The sequence below is a fragment of the Lagenorhynchus albirostris genome, chromosome 20 (assembly GCF_949774975.1).
Source record: "Lagenorhynchus albirostris chromosome 20, mLagAlb1.1, whole genome shotgun sequence".
Classification (NCBI taxonomy): Eukaryota; Metazoa; Chordata; class Mammalia; order Artiodactyla; family Delphinidae; genus Lagenorhynchus; species Lagenorhynchus albirostris.
The window spans coordinates 20,657,675-20,675,747 of record NC_083114.1 but is presented as its reverse complement, the minus strand read 5'-3'; the positions used below and the strand labels follow the sequence as shown (position 1 = coordinate 20,675,747).

General features: G+C 49.8%; 2 protein-coding genes across 2 annotated transcripts in view; one reads left to right on the top strand and one right to left on the bottom strand.

The window, feature by feature from the left end:
* Positions 1-696: 696 nt before the first annotated feature.
* On the bottom strand, positions 697-7,535 carry FNDC8 (fibronectin type III domain containing 8). The gene is made up of 4 exons (XM_060135507.1): positions 7,327-7,535; positions 3,410-3,776; positions 1,399-1,635; positions 697-849 (listed from the first exon to the last, which is right to left on the bottom strand). Exons 1-4 carry the CDS (start codon positions 7,533-7,535, stop codon positions 697-699), a joined length of 966 nt encoding a protein of 321 aa, XP_059991490.1.
* A 1,629-nt stretch (positions 7,536-9,164) lies between these two features.
* The window catches only part of RAD51D (RAD51 paralog D), a 13,709-nt gene continuing 4,800 nt past the window's right edge, over positions 9,165-18,073 (top strand). Inside the window, exons 1-6 of the mRNA XM_060133264.1 lie at positions 9,165-9,422; positions 9,724-9,785; positions 9,982-10,100; positions 16,824-16,905; positions 17,148-17,282; positions 17,751-17,846. Coding sequence (XP_059989247.1) covers positions 9,341-9,422; positions 9,724-9,785; positions 9,982-10,100; positions 16,824-16,905; positions 17,148-17,282; positions 17,751-17,846 — 576 coding nt within the window. The 5' untranslated portion in view covers positions 9,165-9,340. The remainder of the gene's footprint in view (positions 9,423-9,723; positions 9,786-9,981; positions 10,101-16,823; positions 16,906-17,147; positions 17,283-17,750; positions 17,847-18,073) is intronic.

The window sequence follows — 18,073 nt, the reverse complement described above, 5'->3', positions numbered from 1 at the left end:
CCCTCACAGTAACCCTGCAGCCGAACCTGGAAGGGTCAGACCACGTCCCCGTGTTTTTGATGAGGAAATTGAGCCCAAGAAGCTTAAGTGGTTTGCCTGTACCCTCACATCCAGGAAGAGACAGAATTAAGTCAGACCCTCCCCCCAAAACTTGTGCACTTTGCATCATGTCCCCCAGAGCTCAAGTCTGAGGCTGACAGTGTGCGGGCTGTCGCTACCTCTGTCCAACATTGCTCTTTTTCCTGGTGTGTGTTTTAATCTTTGAGGACCATCTCCTCCTCCCATGGGGAAAGGGTGATGTCATCTCATTGCCCCATCCCCTGACCCACCTGGACTCTTGGTCCTGGCAGAAGCCAGGAGGGTGGGTGGCAGCAGCCCAACTGAGGCTGTCGGTGACATGAAACAGAATTCCAAGGTGCTGGGTGACCTGCAGGTTTTAATGAGGGACCTGGACCGGCCCAGATCTGGGGAAGGAAGCCTAGCAGCTATGGGCAGGGGAGGCTGATCTGACCTGGCCTGGCCTGTGGTGTCTCCAGGTGAATGGAGCTCCCACCTGTCCTCAGCCCCAGGCCCGGGACCAGCAGGGTGGTCAGCGGTTCCCTGGCTTGATGCTGCTGGTACATTCCATGGTTCCGGTTCCTAAGGGCCCTGGGCCGAAGCTGAAAGTAGTTAAGGGGCTTCCTGGGGCCCTCCCCCTTAGTAGGGAAAGAGGTATTCCAGATCTTCTAGCCTCCGCATGTCCTCCAACCCCATGGATATGGTTTTCCGCTGGGGTTTCTTGCGCTGCACGGTGATCTGGATAGGATTGTTCTCGGGGAAGCTGGTCAAGTCTGTATCAACGGTTGCAAACTGAAATAAACCAAAGTCCTCAGAACTCCTGACCCTGAGCTCACCTCTTCGACTCTGCCACCCCCTCGTTTGTCTGCTAAATGGGGTGTCCGACAGCCTTACCAACCTATTCATTGACACCAGGAACAGGAAGAGGCATGATTCAAACCTGTGCCTCGCCAGTTGTGTGCTATCTTTACTGGGGCCTTTCCTGCCCACCCCCAGGCTGTTCCTTCTTTGTCCCGCTTTAGACTCTTCCCTCTCTTACCCTCAATGCCCTTGACTTCCTGACCCACTCACAATTATTGATACTAAGTTGAAGAATCCAGAAACCAATGGCTTTGGGAGACTTTCGTTAGAGATGAATGAAAAGATCAATTTGCATTCCCAGTGGGCCCCAAATTGGCTGAACCCTGAACCCTCCCAGAGGAGAGTGGCCTGGAATTGAGGCTTATTTGCCCAGGGAGAAGAAGAGCCAGCAGGAGGACGAGTCGTGGGGGTATAGGGGTGTTTCCAACCTCCAAAACCCCTGGTCCACACCCCTCGGGCCTGCCTTCTCCCAGGGCTCACTTTGTAGGGCTTGCACCACTTCCCCACCCCAGCGGTGTTGGCTGCGCGAACAGTCAGGCAGTAACTCGTGTTAGTCTTCAGATTCATCAGCTTGACGGTGGTGCTCATGATCTTATCGAAGATCCATGGGTGATTCTTTGCCTTGGGCATCTCACTATCATTTTTCCTGACCATCTCCTGCAACAGGACCTGGTAGAAATTGACCCGCTGCTTGCCTGGGGCGTAGGTCCAGGAAATCTAGGGGAAGAGAACCCCCGAGGCTTCCTCAGACCTGGCCTGGCCTGGCCTCCCCTCACCACCCCGCCATCCCTCACAATGTGGGTCAGAAGACCCCACTCCCATCCCTGCTCCTGCTGGAGCTGAGGTAGAGCTGATGGAAAGTGTTAGGCACTCCCAACACTAAATATGGCCCCACCAGCCCAAAGCATGAGCAACTCTCCCTGGGCAACCTCACCAACCTCAGAGTGTACCCTCACTCCATATTCTAGACTGTGTGTCAGTTGAAAGGGACCTTAGCCATCATCTCGTCCACCTCACTCATTGCAGATGGGATTACAGGTTCAGAGAGAGCAAGTAGCTGGCCCATGTTCACACAGCAGTTAAGTGGCAGAGCCAAGGTTCAAACCAATAGCTCCAGAGTCCATACACTTTGTACTACAACAGTGGTTGCCAAGCCAGGATCTCAGAGAGTTTTATAACACTGCAGATTCCTGGCCCTACTGTCACCTGTCTTTTCTCCCATTTCCAGTTTCTCCTCTAACTAGGCTAGTGGTTCTCAAACTCTGGTGTGCACCAGAATACCCCGGAGGACTTGTTCAAACAAAGACCGCTGGGGACTCCCCTGGTGGCACAGTGGTTAAGAATCCGCCTGCCAATGCAGGGGACATGGGTTTGATCCTTGATCGGGGAAGATCCCACATGCTGCAGAGCAACTAAGCCCGTGCGCCACAACTACTGAAACTCACGCTCTGCAACAAGAGAAGCCACCACAATGAGAAGCCCGTGCACCACAATGAAGAGTAGCCCCCACTCGCTGCAACTAGAGAATGCCTGCGCACAGCAACGAAGACCCAACGCAGCCAAAAATAAAATAAATAAATAAATTTATAAAAAAAAAAGAAACAAAAACACAGACCGCTGGCCCCTGCCCCCAGTTTCCGATTCAGGAGGCCCAAGTGGGGGGTAGGGAAAGCGAGAATTTAAATTTCTAATAAGTTGCCATATGATGCTGATGCTACTGGCGGTCTAGGGACCACACTGAGAAACACTGCTCTAGGCCATCCAACAATGGGACTTCCAGATTCATCTTCCAAAATATAGCTCAAATTGCATCTATCACCTGATATAAAGCTTTGCAAAAAGCTAATCGTTACTGCTTACTGAAAAATCTATAACGTAGCGTAATGTTAAAGGACCTCTGGAAAGTGACCCCAGACTAACTCCTGCTCTCTTCCCTCCCTGTATCTAAAACAGTGCTACTCGACATGTGGTCCATGGGCCATCAACACCACCTGGGAATGTTAGCAGTGCAGAGTCTCAGGCCCCACCCTAGATCTACTGAATCAGAACCTCTAGGGTTGAAGCCCAGGAATCTTATCGGTTTGATGATCAGATCCGCAGGCACAGGAAAGTATGAGAAGCCCTGGATTGGACCTAGGTGTTTCCTTCCATACTTTCCCACCTGTGAGCCTCTGCTAGTGTCAGCCCTCCACGGAATGCCTTTCCCCATGTCTAGATGTTTAAATCCGACCTCTGTGTCCCAGCTCAAATGTTACTAAATGCCACCAAAGCTTATTTCTGCACCTGGAAATAATATTTCTTTCCCTCTGAATCCCTATTGGCACTTGATCTGAACTTTTCCTACAGCATTGAGCCCTCTCTAGCTTGTGCTGGAGTTCTTGAGGTCGGGATGCAGGCATCTTCACACTCCCCAGTGAGCTCAGCTCAGTGCCTGGCACGTTGGGGGCAGCCATTAAGCCTTTACCAAATGCACAAGGAGGGGAAAACGCACCACAGCCATGGAATCGCTGACCGTGTGTTCATAGATGAAGGGCGCCTCCGGCACATCCAGGACCACAGAGGACTCTGAGGGCGTTGAGGAGGTGTCTGTGTCCACCTCAGGGTTGTCAAGGTCCAGCAGGCCACAAGGGGCTATTTGGGACTTAGACTGGGGGCAGAGGGCCAGGTCCCCCTTTTCTGTACTCTTGTCCATCGAGGAGAAGCTGAGTTTGTTCAGCTCGCCCTCCAGCATCCCTGCAAAGAAGCTGCTACTGGGCTGGGTCACGGCCAATTTGATGGGATTCAACAAAGTGGATGACATGGGGGAGATGCTGGTGTCATCAGAGCTGCATTCAGAATCCTCCATTGGCATCTGCTTCCTGGAGTGGGAGGGGAGACAGGTGAGACAGACGAAGGAGGCCACCCCGGCCCCTGCTGCCTGGAAGCTCCTGGCGGGCAGGCCTTGGGCACAACTTACCCAGCGCCCCCAGGTGCTTCTGAGCAGCTCAGAACATTCTTGCTCTGCAGCAGTGCATCAAACTTACGAGGACACTTACTAGTGAAAAATGCATATTCCTGGTCCCTGGTCCCCAGATGGAATGGGACTGGGGAAGCTGCTAAAGCATCTTTAATAAGATCCTCAGATGATTCTGATGCAAGCGTTCTGAGAACCACATTTTTAGAAACACTGCTGAAACTTTAAGTCCTTCCTCCAAAGTGGGGTGCAAACACCCCAGGGAATGACCATAATGATCTACCGGGATATGGAAAAATATCTAAAAGTATCTAAAAGAAAAATAATAAATTAAGTTTTATTCATATTTATTCACTATTGTTTATTATGTAATTACTAATTTATTTACTTAGGTTTTATAACATTTAACAATATGTATTAATATATAGCATGTAAAAATTAACAGTACAGATAAATATATATATATATTGGGATGAATTCTCAAAAACTTTTTTCTTCCATTCTAAATTTTTTAAATTATGAAAGCTTTCAGACACACTCCAAGATATCAAGAGTAATATATTAATGGGGATGTAATGTACAAAATGGTGGCTATAATTAACAATATTGTATTGTATATTTGAAAGTTGCTAAGAGATTAGATCTTAAGAGTTCTCATCACACACACAAAAAATTTGTAACTGTGGTGATGGATGTTAACTAGGCTTACTAAGGTAATGATTTAACAATATATACAATTATCAAATCATGTTGTACACCTTAAACTAATGCATTGTTAAAATTCAATTGTGTCTCAATAAAACTGGAAATGAACATACTATAATATATTAAACTTCCATTTAGCCACCATCCAGCCCAGGTCAGAACTAAATCTTTTTTTTTTTTTTTGCGGTCCTCAGGCCTCTCACTGTTGTGGCCTCTCCCGTTGCGGAGCACAGGCTCCAGACACGCAGGCTCAGCGGCCATGGCTCACGGGCCCAGCCGCTCCGCGGCATGTGGGATCCTCCTGGACCAGGGCACGAACCCGTATCCCCAGCATTGGCAGGCAGACTCTCAACTGCTGCGCCACCAGGGAAGCCCAGAACTAAATCTTTATCAGTGCAGTTAAAGGCCCCTGTATACTTCACTCCTCCACCTCTCTCCTCATCCTCCCACTCAGAGGTAGCTTGTGCAGTAAATTTAAAATTTTGTATTTATTATTCCCCATGTGTTTTTATAGGTTTGTTACATTCATATGTTATTAGTTTGCATATTTTTAAACTTTATATAAATAAATGTTATCATTCAGTACATACCCATTTGTAGCTTGCTGTTTTTTACTTAAAACATTGTATATTTTAGATTAATCTGCTCTGGTTCAATCATTTTAACTGCTATATGTTTTCTATTACATGGATATTTGTATTCTAACCAATTCTTTGCTATTACAAAGAAAAACCTTGTACATATTTCCCTGCTCTTTAAAAGGTTTTGCTGTTGAAGTACAGAATCCAAAACATTTGGCTTTCAAATCTTTTTTTTCTCTTAAGCCAAAGTAGGAAATACATATTTCTTGGCAAGCTAGTATACTCATACATACACATGTAACTAAAATGTTTCACAAACGAATCCTTACTCTATGTGTGATGTGCTTTGAAATTTTCAATTCTATTTTATTTCATTTTTGTAATACTGGTCTCCACCAACCAGAATGAGTTCCTGACCCACTCATGGGTCACAACTCTCAGTCTGAAGAACCCTGTCTGGAGAGAGTGGTCACAAGGCCTTTGGGGACCAAGCACCTTGACCAAGGTCACACGATAAGTCCATGGCAGAGCTGGAACCAGAACCCAGATCTCCTGGGCCCCACGCTACACAGCTCCCATCTGCCCCGTGTGCTTTCTGGCTCCCCTCCACTGCTTCGTCCCCCTTCTCCCCGGGCTGCTCTAGCCAGATCCAGCAACCTACACACACCCTTACATCCCTTATGCCAGGACAGCCCCCAGCTTCATGGTTGGTTGATCAAGGCCAAATTTTTCCTCCTTGAGTTCCAGCCCCATCAACCTCGCCCTGAGAAATCCTGATCAGCCCAAACCTCCTATGTTAGCCCTCGGTGGATGCTTGGAATAGATGATTCCCCCACCAAGGCCCTTTATAGGCTGAAGAGTCTGGGTATGGATGTCAGTTTTACAATAGATTGTCTTAACGCATCTCTATTTTAGACTTACTGACTGGAAACACCAGTGCTGAAGGGGCGTGGAAGGCAGCCTTAGTGATCTTCACAGTAGCCCTGCTGGATGGTGTTTGCCCCATTTTACAAATGAGAGACCGAGGGTCCCTGATCTTATTTAACTTGTCTATGGCCCTATATCTAAATGGTAGAACTTGGATTTAAGCTTGGGCTCCTAGCCCAAGACTTTCACCCCATACCAGGAAGTTTCCTACAAGCATCCATCACTTTAGCCATACCTGCTTACTTACAGGTCCCTTAGGGAGTGGACACCATATCCCTTTCATATAATCAGGACCCCTTCTTCAGAAATTATTAAGAATTTCAGGACAGTGACATCTGAGCATTAAACTAAGCACAGGGCACTTCTAAGTGTCGGGCTGTGTGTGACTGCCCAGGTCACACACCCATGAAACTTCCCGGCAGACAGTTCCCTCAGTCCACATCAACCCACACCACCATCCCTCCACTGGCTAATTCCTTCCCTTCCTATGAGAGTCACCTCCTCCATGAAGCCTCCCTTAACTTCACCTCCTCCCAAGCTAAACTAAGCCTCCTCTGGTTCCTCCAGTTGTCCCGTCATAGCGCAGACCATGCTGTAATATTCTCAGTTCTTGCCTGATAGCCCCCCAACACACAAACACATGCACACACACATACACGCACACACACACACACACACACACACACACACACACCCCAGGCTGCGAGCTCCTTGAAGGCAGAGACTGTGCTTTCTGGCTCTGCATTCTCAGAACTTAACCTTGGGCCAGATACCTTGTAAGTGCTCAAAGAGTTTTGTGAAATGAAGTAAAAGAAACCCAGAATCACTGAGGAGGAACAGCAAACCTCAATCTGAAGGCAGGCAGGCTACTGGGGGCACATAACCAGGCAGGTGAAGGTACAATAGGGAGGATGAGGCAAAGGAGCCGTGGGGAGTGGAGGGGGCAGGGGGTCTGTGTGGGGGTGATGAGGACAAAGCAGGATGACAAGGACAAAGCAGGATGACAAGCACCGCCAGGAAATCTCTGACTAATCCTGAAAGGCCTCCCAGAGGCGGAGGACGGCATGCCTCCAAGAACCTGATCAGAGGTCAGGACTCCATAGGCAACCTGCACACATGCTCTTCCCTGGGAGTCGTGACTGTGATAAGTCAAGGAAGTACTGCCTCTTCAAGCCCCTCTTCCCACCCCCACCCCCCAGGTCTGGTTTTAGAAAGGAGAAAAGGACCAGACTTGTGTCTTACGGTAGATGGATGGCACCTTCCTCCAAGAAGTTAACCAAACTGCCCCCTGAGGAAAATGGGAGTCCTTTGGTAGTGACGGTCCTGTTCATAGACTTGGGGTTTGGAAAGGGCTTCAACATTTGATTGAGTGCGTTCAAAATGTTGAGGGTTTCCTTCTTCAGCGTGGTCTCCTCCCCATCTCCCAGTTTATAGAGTGTCTCTGATGCCATCTACCTTGTTTGGGACCACAGCCGTCACCATGCAGGACTACCAAGCTGACAGGAAGCAGAGAGAAACTGGAGGCAGAGGACACACCCTTAGTTTGGGTGGGATGGGAGTGCAATGAGCTGACTTCATAATCGTCAGAGAGTGTAACAATTAGGGGCCAGCCTCCCCCTTGATCTGAGGCTGCTGCTGCCCAGGGCCAATGTCAGGAGTGGATAGAGTCAAGGAAGAGACTACAACACCCCTTGGGCTAAGGCTCTGTGGTTACAGCAGCCCTGCCCTTCTCTGAAAATCTCAGAATGCTCACCACCGGTGCCCTTCGGACCTGCCCTAGGAAGGAGGAGATTGATGGTGATACAAAGGCACCTGGGCATGGAGGGAGGCAGGCAGTACTGGACTGGGCCTCTGGGAGTGGGGAACTTTGTCTATAGAATCCTGAGACTCTATATCCAGAAATCCTAGGCAGCAAACCCACTTCGTCCAGTTGTGTAGGCACAGGGAAATCCCAGATGGTTCATGAGGTTCATAGCTCACATACACCCAGGTTTTACTGCTGGAATTCTAAATTCTGCCACACCCTCACCCCAAGCGTCATCATGTGTTGAGTGACAACGGTGGGTGCTGCAGAGTCATACAGAAATGGGCCAGACGTTGTGTTGTTTCTTTTTCTCAAGGAAACCATGTCACAGTAGGGGGACTTCCCTGGTGGTCCAGTGGCTAAGACTCTATGTTCCCAATGCAGGGGGCCCAGGTTCAATCCCTGATCAGGGAACTAGATCCCACATGCCTCAATGAAGATCCTGCGTGCAGCAACTAAGACCCGGTGCAGCCTAAATATAAAATAAATAAATAAATAATTTTAAAAAATTAAAAAAAAACATGTCATAGTAGGAAAACATACTTCGGGGGATGGGGACGGGGGCGCTGTTAAAACAGCACTAGCTTTGACCTACATGTGGTTTTGTCTACTCTAAGTCCAGTTCTGCCCTTACAGGCTGTGAAACCTTTGGCAAATGACTTCACCTCTTTGCACCTCAGTTTCCTCATCTGTAAAACAGGAATAAACATAGCACCTACCTTACTGGATTGTGAGGAGATAACCCTGTAAAGTTGTTTTCTTTCTTCCAGAGGATGAGGTCAAGCAAAGGACATTTAAAAATACCAAATTGTGTGTGTGTGTGTGTGTGTGTGTGTGTGTGTTCTATATACTCAGGGTTTTTGTTGTCTTTCATTTACAAATTCTTTTATTTGGAAAATAGAGAAGCACATGCCCTCTCTGTACTCTGCTGCTTTTTAGCACCCATCAAACGATCGGTAATTATCTGATTTATTTGATTTCCTCTTTCCTGTCTTCCCTCACTAACAAGTACGTCCCTGAGCGTAGGGATGGTCCGTCCGATCGAACGTTCTGGCCCAGTGTTCAGAACAGAAGGCTGCACCTGGGAGGTCTGCAGGGAGGCGAGATCGGGTAGAAGGCAGAGACGCATGCGGGCGCGGGGTGGCAGATCTGGGCGCGGTGGCCTCGGCGCAGGGGAGCCAGCTCCGTGCCGCCCGCGCAGTCTCCGCCCCAACCGCCCGGCTCGCGCATCCGGCCCGTGGCCAGCAGGTGGCGCCGCAGGCCGGGCCCTGGAGCCTGGAAGCCGGAAGCTGCGGCGCGGTCCGGGCGGGAGGACTGTGGGTGCCGGCGTCCCCGCAGGCTCCGCACCCTCCGCGCCGCCTCCGCCTCCCGCCTCTCTCTCGCCTCCCGCGCTGGTCCAGAAAGGGCCCCACGGATGTCCCCGGGACGAGCGGCCCCGGGCCCCCAGGGAACATGGGCGTGCTCCGGGCCGGACTGTGCCCGGGTCTCACCCAGGACATGGTCCAGCTTCTGCGGAGCTGCGGGATCAAGACAGGTGATCGCAGGCGTGCGCCAGTGCGGGCCACGCGGCCGGGCCCAGCGCGGAGGCCGGCCCCGGCCCTGGCACCCCCGGGAGTGGGGGGCCCCTCCCCCCCTCCTCTGCCCACAGCCTCCTTGAGAGCCCGGGAAGGTGGGAGCGAGCTAGCCACGCCCCAGGAAGGGTAGAACCCCCACTGTGTGCCAGGCACCACGCCAGGTCCTGCGGCTCAGCTAGTCGACGTAGGCGAGGAAAAGTCAAGTGAGCGACGCCCCCGAGCCTCCTTCCTGCCCACCAACCCCACGTGTTTTGTTTTCAGTGGTGGACCTGGTTTCAGCAGACCTGGAGGAAGTAGCCCAGAAATGTGGCTTGTCTTATAAGGTGAGCTGACAATCTCCGCTCCAAACCTGGATGTCTCTAAATGCCCATCCCTGAGCAGAGGGTTCCCAGAGATTGATAAGGGGGCCGTATGAGACCCTGGGGGCCTCCTCCGTTGGCGGGTCACTGCCGAGTACTCTGGGCTGCTTCGGGTCGGAGCGCCCCGGCCCTCTCCTGAGTTTCCCCGCCCCTTCCGCAGGCCCTGGTTGCCCTGAGGCGGGTGCTGCTGGCTCAGTTCTCAGCTTTCCCCTTCAATGGCGCTGATCTCTACGAGGAGCTGAAGACCTCCACTGCCATCCTGTCCACCGGCATTGCAAGGTTTGTGTGGGTACTTGGGGGAAAAGGTGAGAGGCGGGCTTTTGATACTTGTGTCTAGGGACATCAGGCTTTTTCAAACAGTGGTGAGGATGTTCAGGACTTCGAGTTCTCTTAAGCTATAACAGGGTTTCTCCAACTCTTAACTTTTGGGGATGCAGAATTATTTGGGGGGGGGCTGTCTTGCACTTATAGTAGGATGTTTGGCAGCATCCCTGGCCTCTAGCCACTAGAAGCCGGGTAGCACCTCCCTTCCCATGTCTGACAATCAAAAATGTCTCCAGCTGTGACCAAATGACCCCCCCCACCCCAGGGTGGCAAAATTACCGCTGGTTGAGAACCACTGTCCTATAACACAAGATGTCAGTATTTCATTATTATTTAGCAGATCAGAGCAACTCTTCTCTGCCCCTACCCCCTCTTTCCCTTATGGATGGGGCAAGAGAGAGCATGGCAGGACTAACATTGACTGAGTGCCTACTACATACCAGCCACTGACACATAGTAGGTTATATAATAGGTTGTATAATCTCTTCAGTGACCCTGTGAGTTAGTGATTTTCTTTTTTTAAAATTTATTTATTTTTGGCTGTGTTGGGCCTTCGTTGCTGGGCGTGGGCTTTCTCTAGTTGTGGAGAGTGGGCGCTACTCTTTGTTACGGTGCGCGGGCTTCTCATTGCGGTGGCTTCTCTTGTTGCAGAGCACGGGCTCTAGGCGCGCGGGCTTCAGTAATTGTGGCACGTGGGCTCAGTAGTTGTGGCTCGTGGGTTGTAGAGCGCAGGCTCAGTAGTTGTGGCACATGGGCTTAGTTGCTGCATGGCATGTGGGATCTTCCCGGACCAGGGCTCAAACCTGTGTCCCCTGCATTGGCAGGTGGAATCTTAACCACTGTGCCACCAGGGAAGCCCGAGTTAGTGATTATTAACCCCACTTGAGTTTAGCCCAAGAGGAGTAAGGGGCAGAGGTGGGGCTCCAGCCCTGGGGCACTTCATCCAGAACTTGGTTCATTCCCCGTACTCTGCAGCAGGAGGGAATGAGAGTAGTTATCTTCTGCCATGTTGTGTGGAGAGAGAAAGAGTTGGAAGAAAACAGGTGGCTTCTGGACAAGGAAGTCTGACCTCATTCTTGGCCTGTTTGTGCAGAATTTGATAAAGAACTCTGCCACCACAAAGGTCTTTGGATTGGTTTGGCCCTCCCTGTTTCCATAACACATTCTCTTGGCAAGGTTCATAGAGCACAGTGCTTGTTTTCCCCAGGTTGGGGGTTCAGTTCTGTCATTCATCAAGAACTGGCCGAGTGCCTACGGGTTCCAGGTAAGTGCAGATGATACGGGTACGGGTGAGGCGAGGCACTTAAGAACCCATTGGGTAGAGAAGGCAGGTAAACCCAAGAGAGAGGTGTGAGCATGCGGGGAGGCAGCATAAGGAGGGGGTGATTGGAAATTCCCTGGCTCTCACTGCCAGGGGCCCGGGTTTGATCCCTGGTTGGGGAGCTAAGATCCCGCAAGCTGCATGGTGTGGCAAAAAAAAAAAAAGAAAAAAGAAAAATGAGGGGGTGATTAACAAGGAGCAGCCTTGGCCTTTGGGAGCTTATAAAACCAGCATTATACAGAGGAAGCAGTCAGGTGATAAACTGGCAAGATGGCAGCCACGGTGAGTCACTGCAGGGGAGATCAGAGAGATTCAGGAAGGCTCTATGCAGGAGGCGGGCCTTGGGCAGTGAGGAACGGATGGGCCTTCTCTGAGTATTCCGGCACCGTTACTCCAGGTATGTCGTTTCATTTATCTTCACAATCACAATGAGTGTGTTGCAATGAAAATCATCATCCTGTAGATGAAGAAACTGGGACTCAGGTTAAGTGACTTGCTCAAGATCCCACAGCTAGGGAATTCCCTGGGGGTCCAGTGGTTAGGACTCTGCACTTCCACTGCAGGGGGCACAGGTTTGATCCCTGGTTAGGGAACCAAGATCCTGCAAGTTGTATGGCGAGGCCCAAAAAAAAAAAGATACCTCAGCTAGTAAGTGGCAGACCAGACCCTTGACGTCACACCTGTCAGGCTCCTAAGCATAAGAACCCACCTCTAACGCATCTGCCCTATTGCCTCCTCCAGGCAGGAGGCTGTATTGTGAAAGTAGAGTTACAGGCATAGGGTGGAGGTGGGCAGGGTGGATGGGGCTGGGGAGCCTGGCAGGAGAGAGGCCCAGGAGGATATGGCAGGGGAGGGTGTGTGAGCCAATGTAGGGCAGGGGATGGCAGGAGGCACGCTGAAGAAATGTGATAAGCCTTCCTGCCAGGGGGAATATAGATGTGAAGAATCAAAGACGACCCAGTAGGTTTCTAGCCATCCTCACAGTGTTCTTTGGACCCTTGATGGATGTAACTCTAACACGGGAGGGGAGGGGAGTTCTGTAGTCAACAACTCGGGAAATGCTGGTTAACCCAAATGAAGCAGGTTTCCCTGCTGTAGGCTTTCTCACAGCTTGTAATGCTGGCGGACACCGTGGATCTTTACGAGGGCAAGAAAGCATGTAGCGTGCCTTGGAAGAAGCCATACTATCTGGGGAGATGGGTGGTTCCCTGAAGGCCAGAGCTGTGTCTTGTTCATCTCTGCCTCTTCCTCGTTTTAGAAAAAGGCCTTCAGGAAATGTGACACATACAGGCGATGTTTGAATGAATGGCTGAAAGAATGACTAAAAGCCAGTTCAGAGGGAAAGGTGGAGGATAAATCCCAGAAATCATTTGTGTTCAAAACATGTGGTAAGACCCAGTTGTACTTCTGCTCCACAAGGCAGGCGGAGGAAGAGGGGTGGTCTGTCCATGTTGATGAGCAGAGATGATTGGTAGGGAGGTCCATCAGGAGACATGGAATGGAAACAGGTGAGAAGTCTGCTGGGAGGTGGATCTGGGAATTCCTTATGGAGACTGATCCTCACAGCCAAGAATGAGGTTGATTCTTTTTTTTTTTTAAATAAATTTATTTATTTATTTATTTGTGGCTGCATTGGGTCTTCGTTGCTGCGCATGGGCTTTCTCTAGTAGCGGCGAGCAGGGGCTACTCTTCATTGCAGTGTGCAGGCTTCTCATTGCGGTGGCTTCTCTTGTTGCAAAGCACAGGCTCTAGGCGCGCAGGCTTCAGTAGTTGTGGCACGTGGGCTCAGTAGTTGTGGCTCGCAGGCTCTAGAGCACAGGCTCAGTAGTTGTGGTACACAGGCTTGGTTGCTCCGCGGCATGTAGGATCTTCCTGGACCAGGGCTTGAACCCGTGTCCCCTGCATTGGCAGGCGGATTCTCAACCACTGCACCACCAGGGAAGTCCCAGGGTTGATTCTTGACTGGAGAGTTAAGACCAGTGGTTTCACCCAGGCTGCATGTTAGAATCATTTGGGAAGCTTAAGAAATATTCATGCCTGGGTCTCACCTTTAGAAATTCTGACTTCATTGCTCTAGGCCAGTGGTTCCCAAACTTTTCTGCCCGATAGAATTACCTGGGAATTTTTTTTTTTTTAATTCCAAAGCCCTATTCTGCGCCCCTAAACACACACACCAATTGAATCACGTTCTCCGGGGCTGGAACACAAGCATCAGTGTTTTTTGAAGTTCCCAGGTGACTCCAGTGTGCAGACAAGTTTGGGAATCACTGATACAGGTCTCTTTTTTTAAAACTCCTGTGGTTATTTTAACATGCAGGCAGGACTGGGAAACACTAGTCCAGCCTAATGGTGTTCAGATTTCAACATGTATCCTTGTTGAGACTCAGATGTGGTCCTCGCCCTAAGAGTTTCTGATTCAGTAGGTCTGGGGTGGGGCCTGAGAATTTGCATTTCTAATCAATTCCCAGGTGATGCTGATGCTGCAGGTCTGGGGACCACTCTGGGAGAACCACTGCTATAATGGGACTGGGGGTTCTCTGATCTCAGTGGGAGGAACGGGATCCAGCAGTGGCAGAGGCTGGATGCTCTTTAACAAGGTGCTTATTACACAGAGACAAGGTGAGCACAGTTATCCCAAGAAGCCGCAGGGCCGGAATGGTAACCAGAGCGTTTTGACCAGCAGGGCCCTGTGGTTATAATCATGGGAGCCTTGGAATTGAAAGAGATGGGGTGCTTAAGTGCTGCTTGGTGTATACAGAGGGGTCATGGGAGGTCTTCAAGGACCATCACAAAGGGCTGGAGCCCATGGGTGATTACAGGGTTGGGACAGGGTTGCACGTGGCCAGGACATGGAGGTGTTAGTGTAGGCTGTGATGAGAAGGAGGTGAAATTTCAGCCCATAGGTTGGGCAGGATATGTTGTTTTTCCCTTGCTGCTTTCAATAATTTTTCTTTGTCTTTAATTTTTGCCAATTTGATTACGATATGTCTCAGCGTGTTTCTCCTTGGGTTTATCCTGTATGGGACTCGCTGCGCTTCCTGGACTTGGGTGGCTATTTCCTTTCCCATGTTAGGAAAGTTTTCGACTATAATCTCTTCAGATATTTTCTCGGGTCCTTTCTCTCTCTCTTCTCCTTCTGGGACCCCTATAATGCAAATGTTGTTGCGTTTAATGTTGTCCCAGAGGTCTCTTAGGCTGTCTTCATTTCTTTTCATTCTTTTTTCTTTAGTCTGTTCCGCAGCAGTGAATTCCACCATTCTGTCTTTCAGGTCACTTATCCGTTCTTCTGCCTCAGTTATTCTGCTATTGATTCCTTCTAGTGTAGTTTTCATTTCAGTTATTGTATTGTTCATCTGTTTGTTTGTTCTTTAATTCTTCTAGGTCTTTGTTAAACATTTCTTGCATCTTCTCGATCTTTGCCTCCATTCTTTTTCCGAGGTCCTGGATCATCTTCACTGTCATTATTCTGAATTCTTTTTCTGGAAGGTTGCCTATCTCCACTTCATTTAATTGTTTTTCTGAGGTTTTATCTTGTTTCTTCATCTGGTACATAGCCCTCTGCCTTTTCATCTTGTCTATCTTTCTGTGAATGTGGTTTTTGTTCCACAGGCTGCAGGATTGTAGTTCTTCTTGCTTCTGCTGTCTGCTCTCTCGGTTGGGCAGGATATGGGGTGTGGGTAGTGACCTGTTTCCTGGTGGTTTAGGGACAGAAACTGGATTAGGATTGGCCATGACTTGAATTTATCTCAAGGCTTCCACAGCCAGAGTGTTGATAACATAGGAACCTTCTATCACTCATTTCTCTGGAAACATTTATTGTGCATCTCCTGTGTTTCAGCCACTGTGCCAGTTCTGGGGTGAACAAGGCCCAGTCCTTGCCCCAGGGTGCTCTGGGCCAAAAACTTTTGCTCTGCAAGAGGATGAAAAGACAAGCGATAGAATGGGGAAAATAGGGCTTCCCTGATGGTGCAGTGGTTGAGAGTCCGCCTGCCGATGCAGGGGACACAGTTTCGTGCCCCAGTCCGGGAAGATCCCACATGCCGCGAAGCGGCTGGGCCTGTGAGCCATGGCCTCTGAGCCTGCGCGTCCGGAGCCTGTGCTCCGCAACGGGAGAGGCCACAACAGTGAGAGGCCCGCGTACCACACACACACAAAAAAAGAATGGTGATAACTCCAAATGCTAGTAGGGTGTGGAGAAACTGGATTACCTCATACATTGCTGGTGGGAAAGTAAAATAGCATAGGCACTCTGGAAAACAAGTTAGTAGTTTCTTGTGAAATTAATATGCACTTACTGTACAACCCAACAGTTGTATTCTGGGGCATCTATTCCAGAGAAATAAAAACTTAGGTTTACAGAAAAACCTGTATGCAAATGTTCATAGCCGTTTTATTCATAATTTCCTCCAACTGGAAACAGCTAAAATGTCCTTCAATAGGTGAATGGTTAAACAAACTTGGTCCATCCATACCATGGAATACTACTCTGCAGTAAAAAAGAACAAACTATCGACACATGTGACAACTTGGATCTCAAGGGAATGATGCTGAGTGAGAAAAGCCAATCACAAAGGTTACATATTGTGTGATTCTGTGTACATAATATTCTTGAAATAACATAACAATAGAGATGGAGAACAGATTAATCGGTTGCCAGGGGCTAGGGATTAGGGTTGGATGGAAGGGGAGTAGCTATAAAAGGGTGGCACAAGGGAGCCTTGCAGCAATGGAAATGTTCTGTATCTTGATTGTGGTGGTTACATAAACCCATGCATGTGATGAAATGGCATAGACTTATACACACAGACACACACGGAAATAATGGTGGTGAATCTGAATAAGCTCTGTGGATTGCACCAGTGTCAATTTGCAATGTTATAGTGTAGTACAATACATCTTATAGTGAAAGATGCTACCATTAGGGGAAACTAGGTAAAGGGTACATGGGACCTCCCTGTACATTGTTTTTTGCAACTTCCTGTGAATCTATAATTATTTCAAAGTTTTAGAAAATGACAAATTATGGGAAATGCTATCAAGGAAACCCAGAAGGGGCTGAGATGGAGAATGAGAGGACCATTGGATAGGGTGGCAAAGAGACCTCTGTGGAGAAGTGATCACCCAGAGTGATCTATAAGCTGAGAGTGAAAGGATGAGGGGCCAGAGGAGGAACATTTAGCCGTGCCAGCTTTCCCCAAAGGAAACTACCAGGAGAAGCCTCCTGGCCAGAGATGTTAGAGTGTCTCTGGACAGAACAGTGCCTGGAAGGGATGTCTTGCTTTTTTTCCTGGTTCCTACTCCCCTCCCTTCCCTCGAATCCCCTCAGTTGATTCTCTTGCCTCCTCTTCTGCCATCAGCCTGGACAAACTGCTGGACGCTGGTCTCTATACTGGAGAAGTGACTGAAATCGTAGGAGGCCCAGGTAGCGGCAAAACCCAGGTACACGTGCGTCCAGCAGCCAGGACGGTTGGGGGAGGTGGGTGCATAGCCCAGGATCCCTGAGGAAGTTTCTGCCAGTGTGCTTGTGATTCAGAGATCAGAAGAGAGAAGATAGGTGGTGAGGAGTGGGGCTTGGACTGGGCCCATTCGTGTCTCTGGGATCTGGACAAGATTTGGTGGGAGCATCCATGCTGGGCCCTCCTTGAGGGCTGAAGTTCACCCAGTGCCCCATCTCTACTCAGGTATGTCTTCGTGTGGCTGCAAACGTGGCCCATGGCCTGCAGCAGAACGTCCTATACATCGATTCCACTGGAGGGCTCACAGCTTCCCGCATTCTCCAGCTACTTCAGGCCAGAACCCCAGAGGAGGAGGAGCAGGTAAAGAGCAGGAGGGTTGGGTTCCTTTGAGGTTCCGACACTGTAAGTAAGACCCCGTTATCCAATGTGGTAAGAATTTTGGTCATCTGGCTTTGAAACTTGCTGTTCTACTAATACTTTCTGTTCTGCAAGCCTCCCCATTATGACATCATCCCACCCCTGCCATACCCTAACTCAGGGCTGCCATACACCCAGTATCTGTGTTTCTCTCCCATTTCTTGCCCACGGAAGACACACTAATCAGTCCTATCCCTCCTTCCCACGGAGCTCTGACTTGGCTTTGCAGCTCAGCACCAGGCAGCCACCTTGGTGAGAACTGGCCCATCATACAAAGCCCATTTGCCATCCTGGACCTGAGTCCTTCTGTCTAAGTGCCTCTTCCTGCTCAGCCTCAAAATCCCTCTTCATCTTGCGCGACCCCCTGCTCCTCTTCTCCAAAGCTCTCCCTTCTATCTCCTACCTCTTCAGGCGGGAGCTCTCCAGAGGATCCAGGTGGTGCGTGCGTTTGACATCTTCCAGATGTTGGATGTGCTGCAGGACCTGCGAGGCGCTGTGTCCCAGCAGGTGAGCCTGCTCTTCCGCCCCTCCCTGCTCCCCCCAGCTGGCCAGTGCTGTCTGCATGTGGGCAGGTGTCCTACTACAGACTCTGCTTGGAAACGCAGATGTGCAATCTGGTGACTCTAGCTGTGTCTGCCGCTCCCAGGATGGGATTTCTGGATGCTTAATTCATTCCTGAGTGCCTCCTCGTTTACATGCCCATCTTCCCCAGTAAACCGTAAGCCCCTTCCTTG

Coding starts and splice junctions, on each gene's coding strand:
- FNDC8 (XM_060135507.1), bottom strand. CDS start 7,535: ATGGCATCAGAGACACTCTATAAACTGGGAGATGGGGAGGAGACCACG. Junction 3,777..7,326: donor GAAGGTGCCATCCATCTACC/GTAAGACACAAG, acceptor CTCCCACTCCAG/GAAGCAGATGCCAATGGAGG. Junction 1,636..3,409: donor TCAGCGATTCCATGGCTGTG/GTGCGTTTTCCC, acceptor CTCTTCCCCTAG/ATTTCCTGGACCTACGCCCC.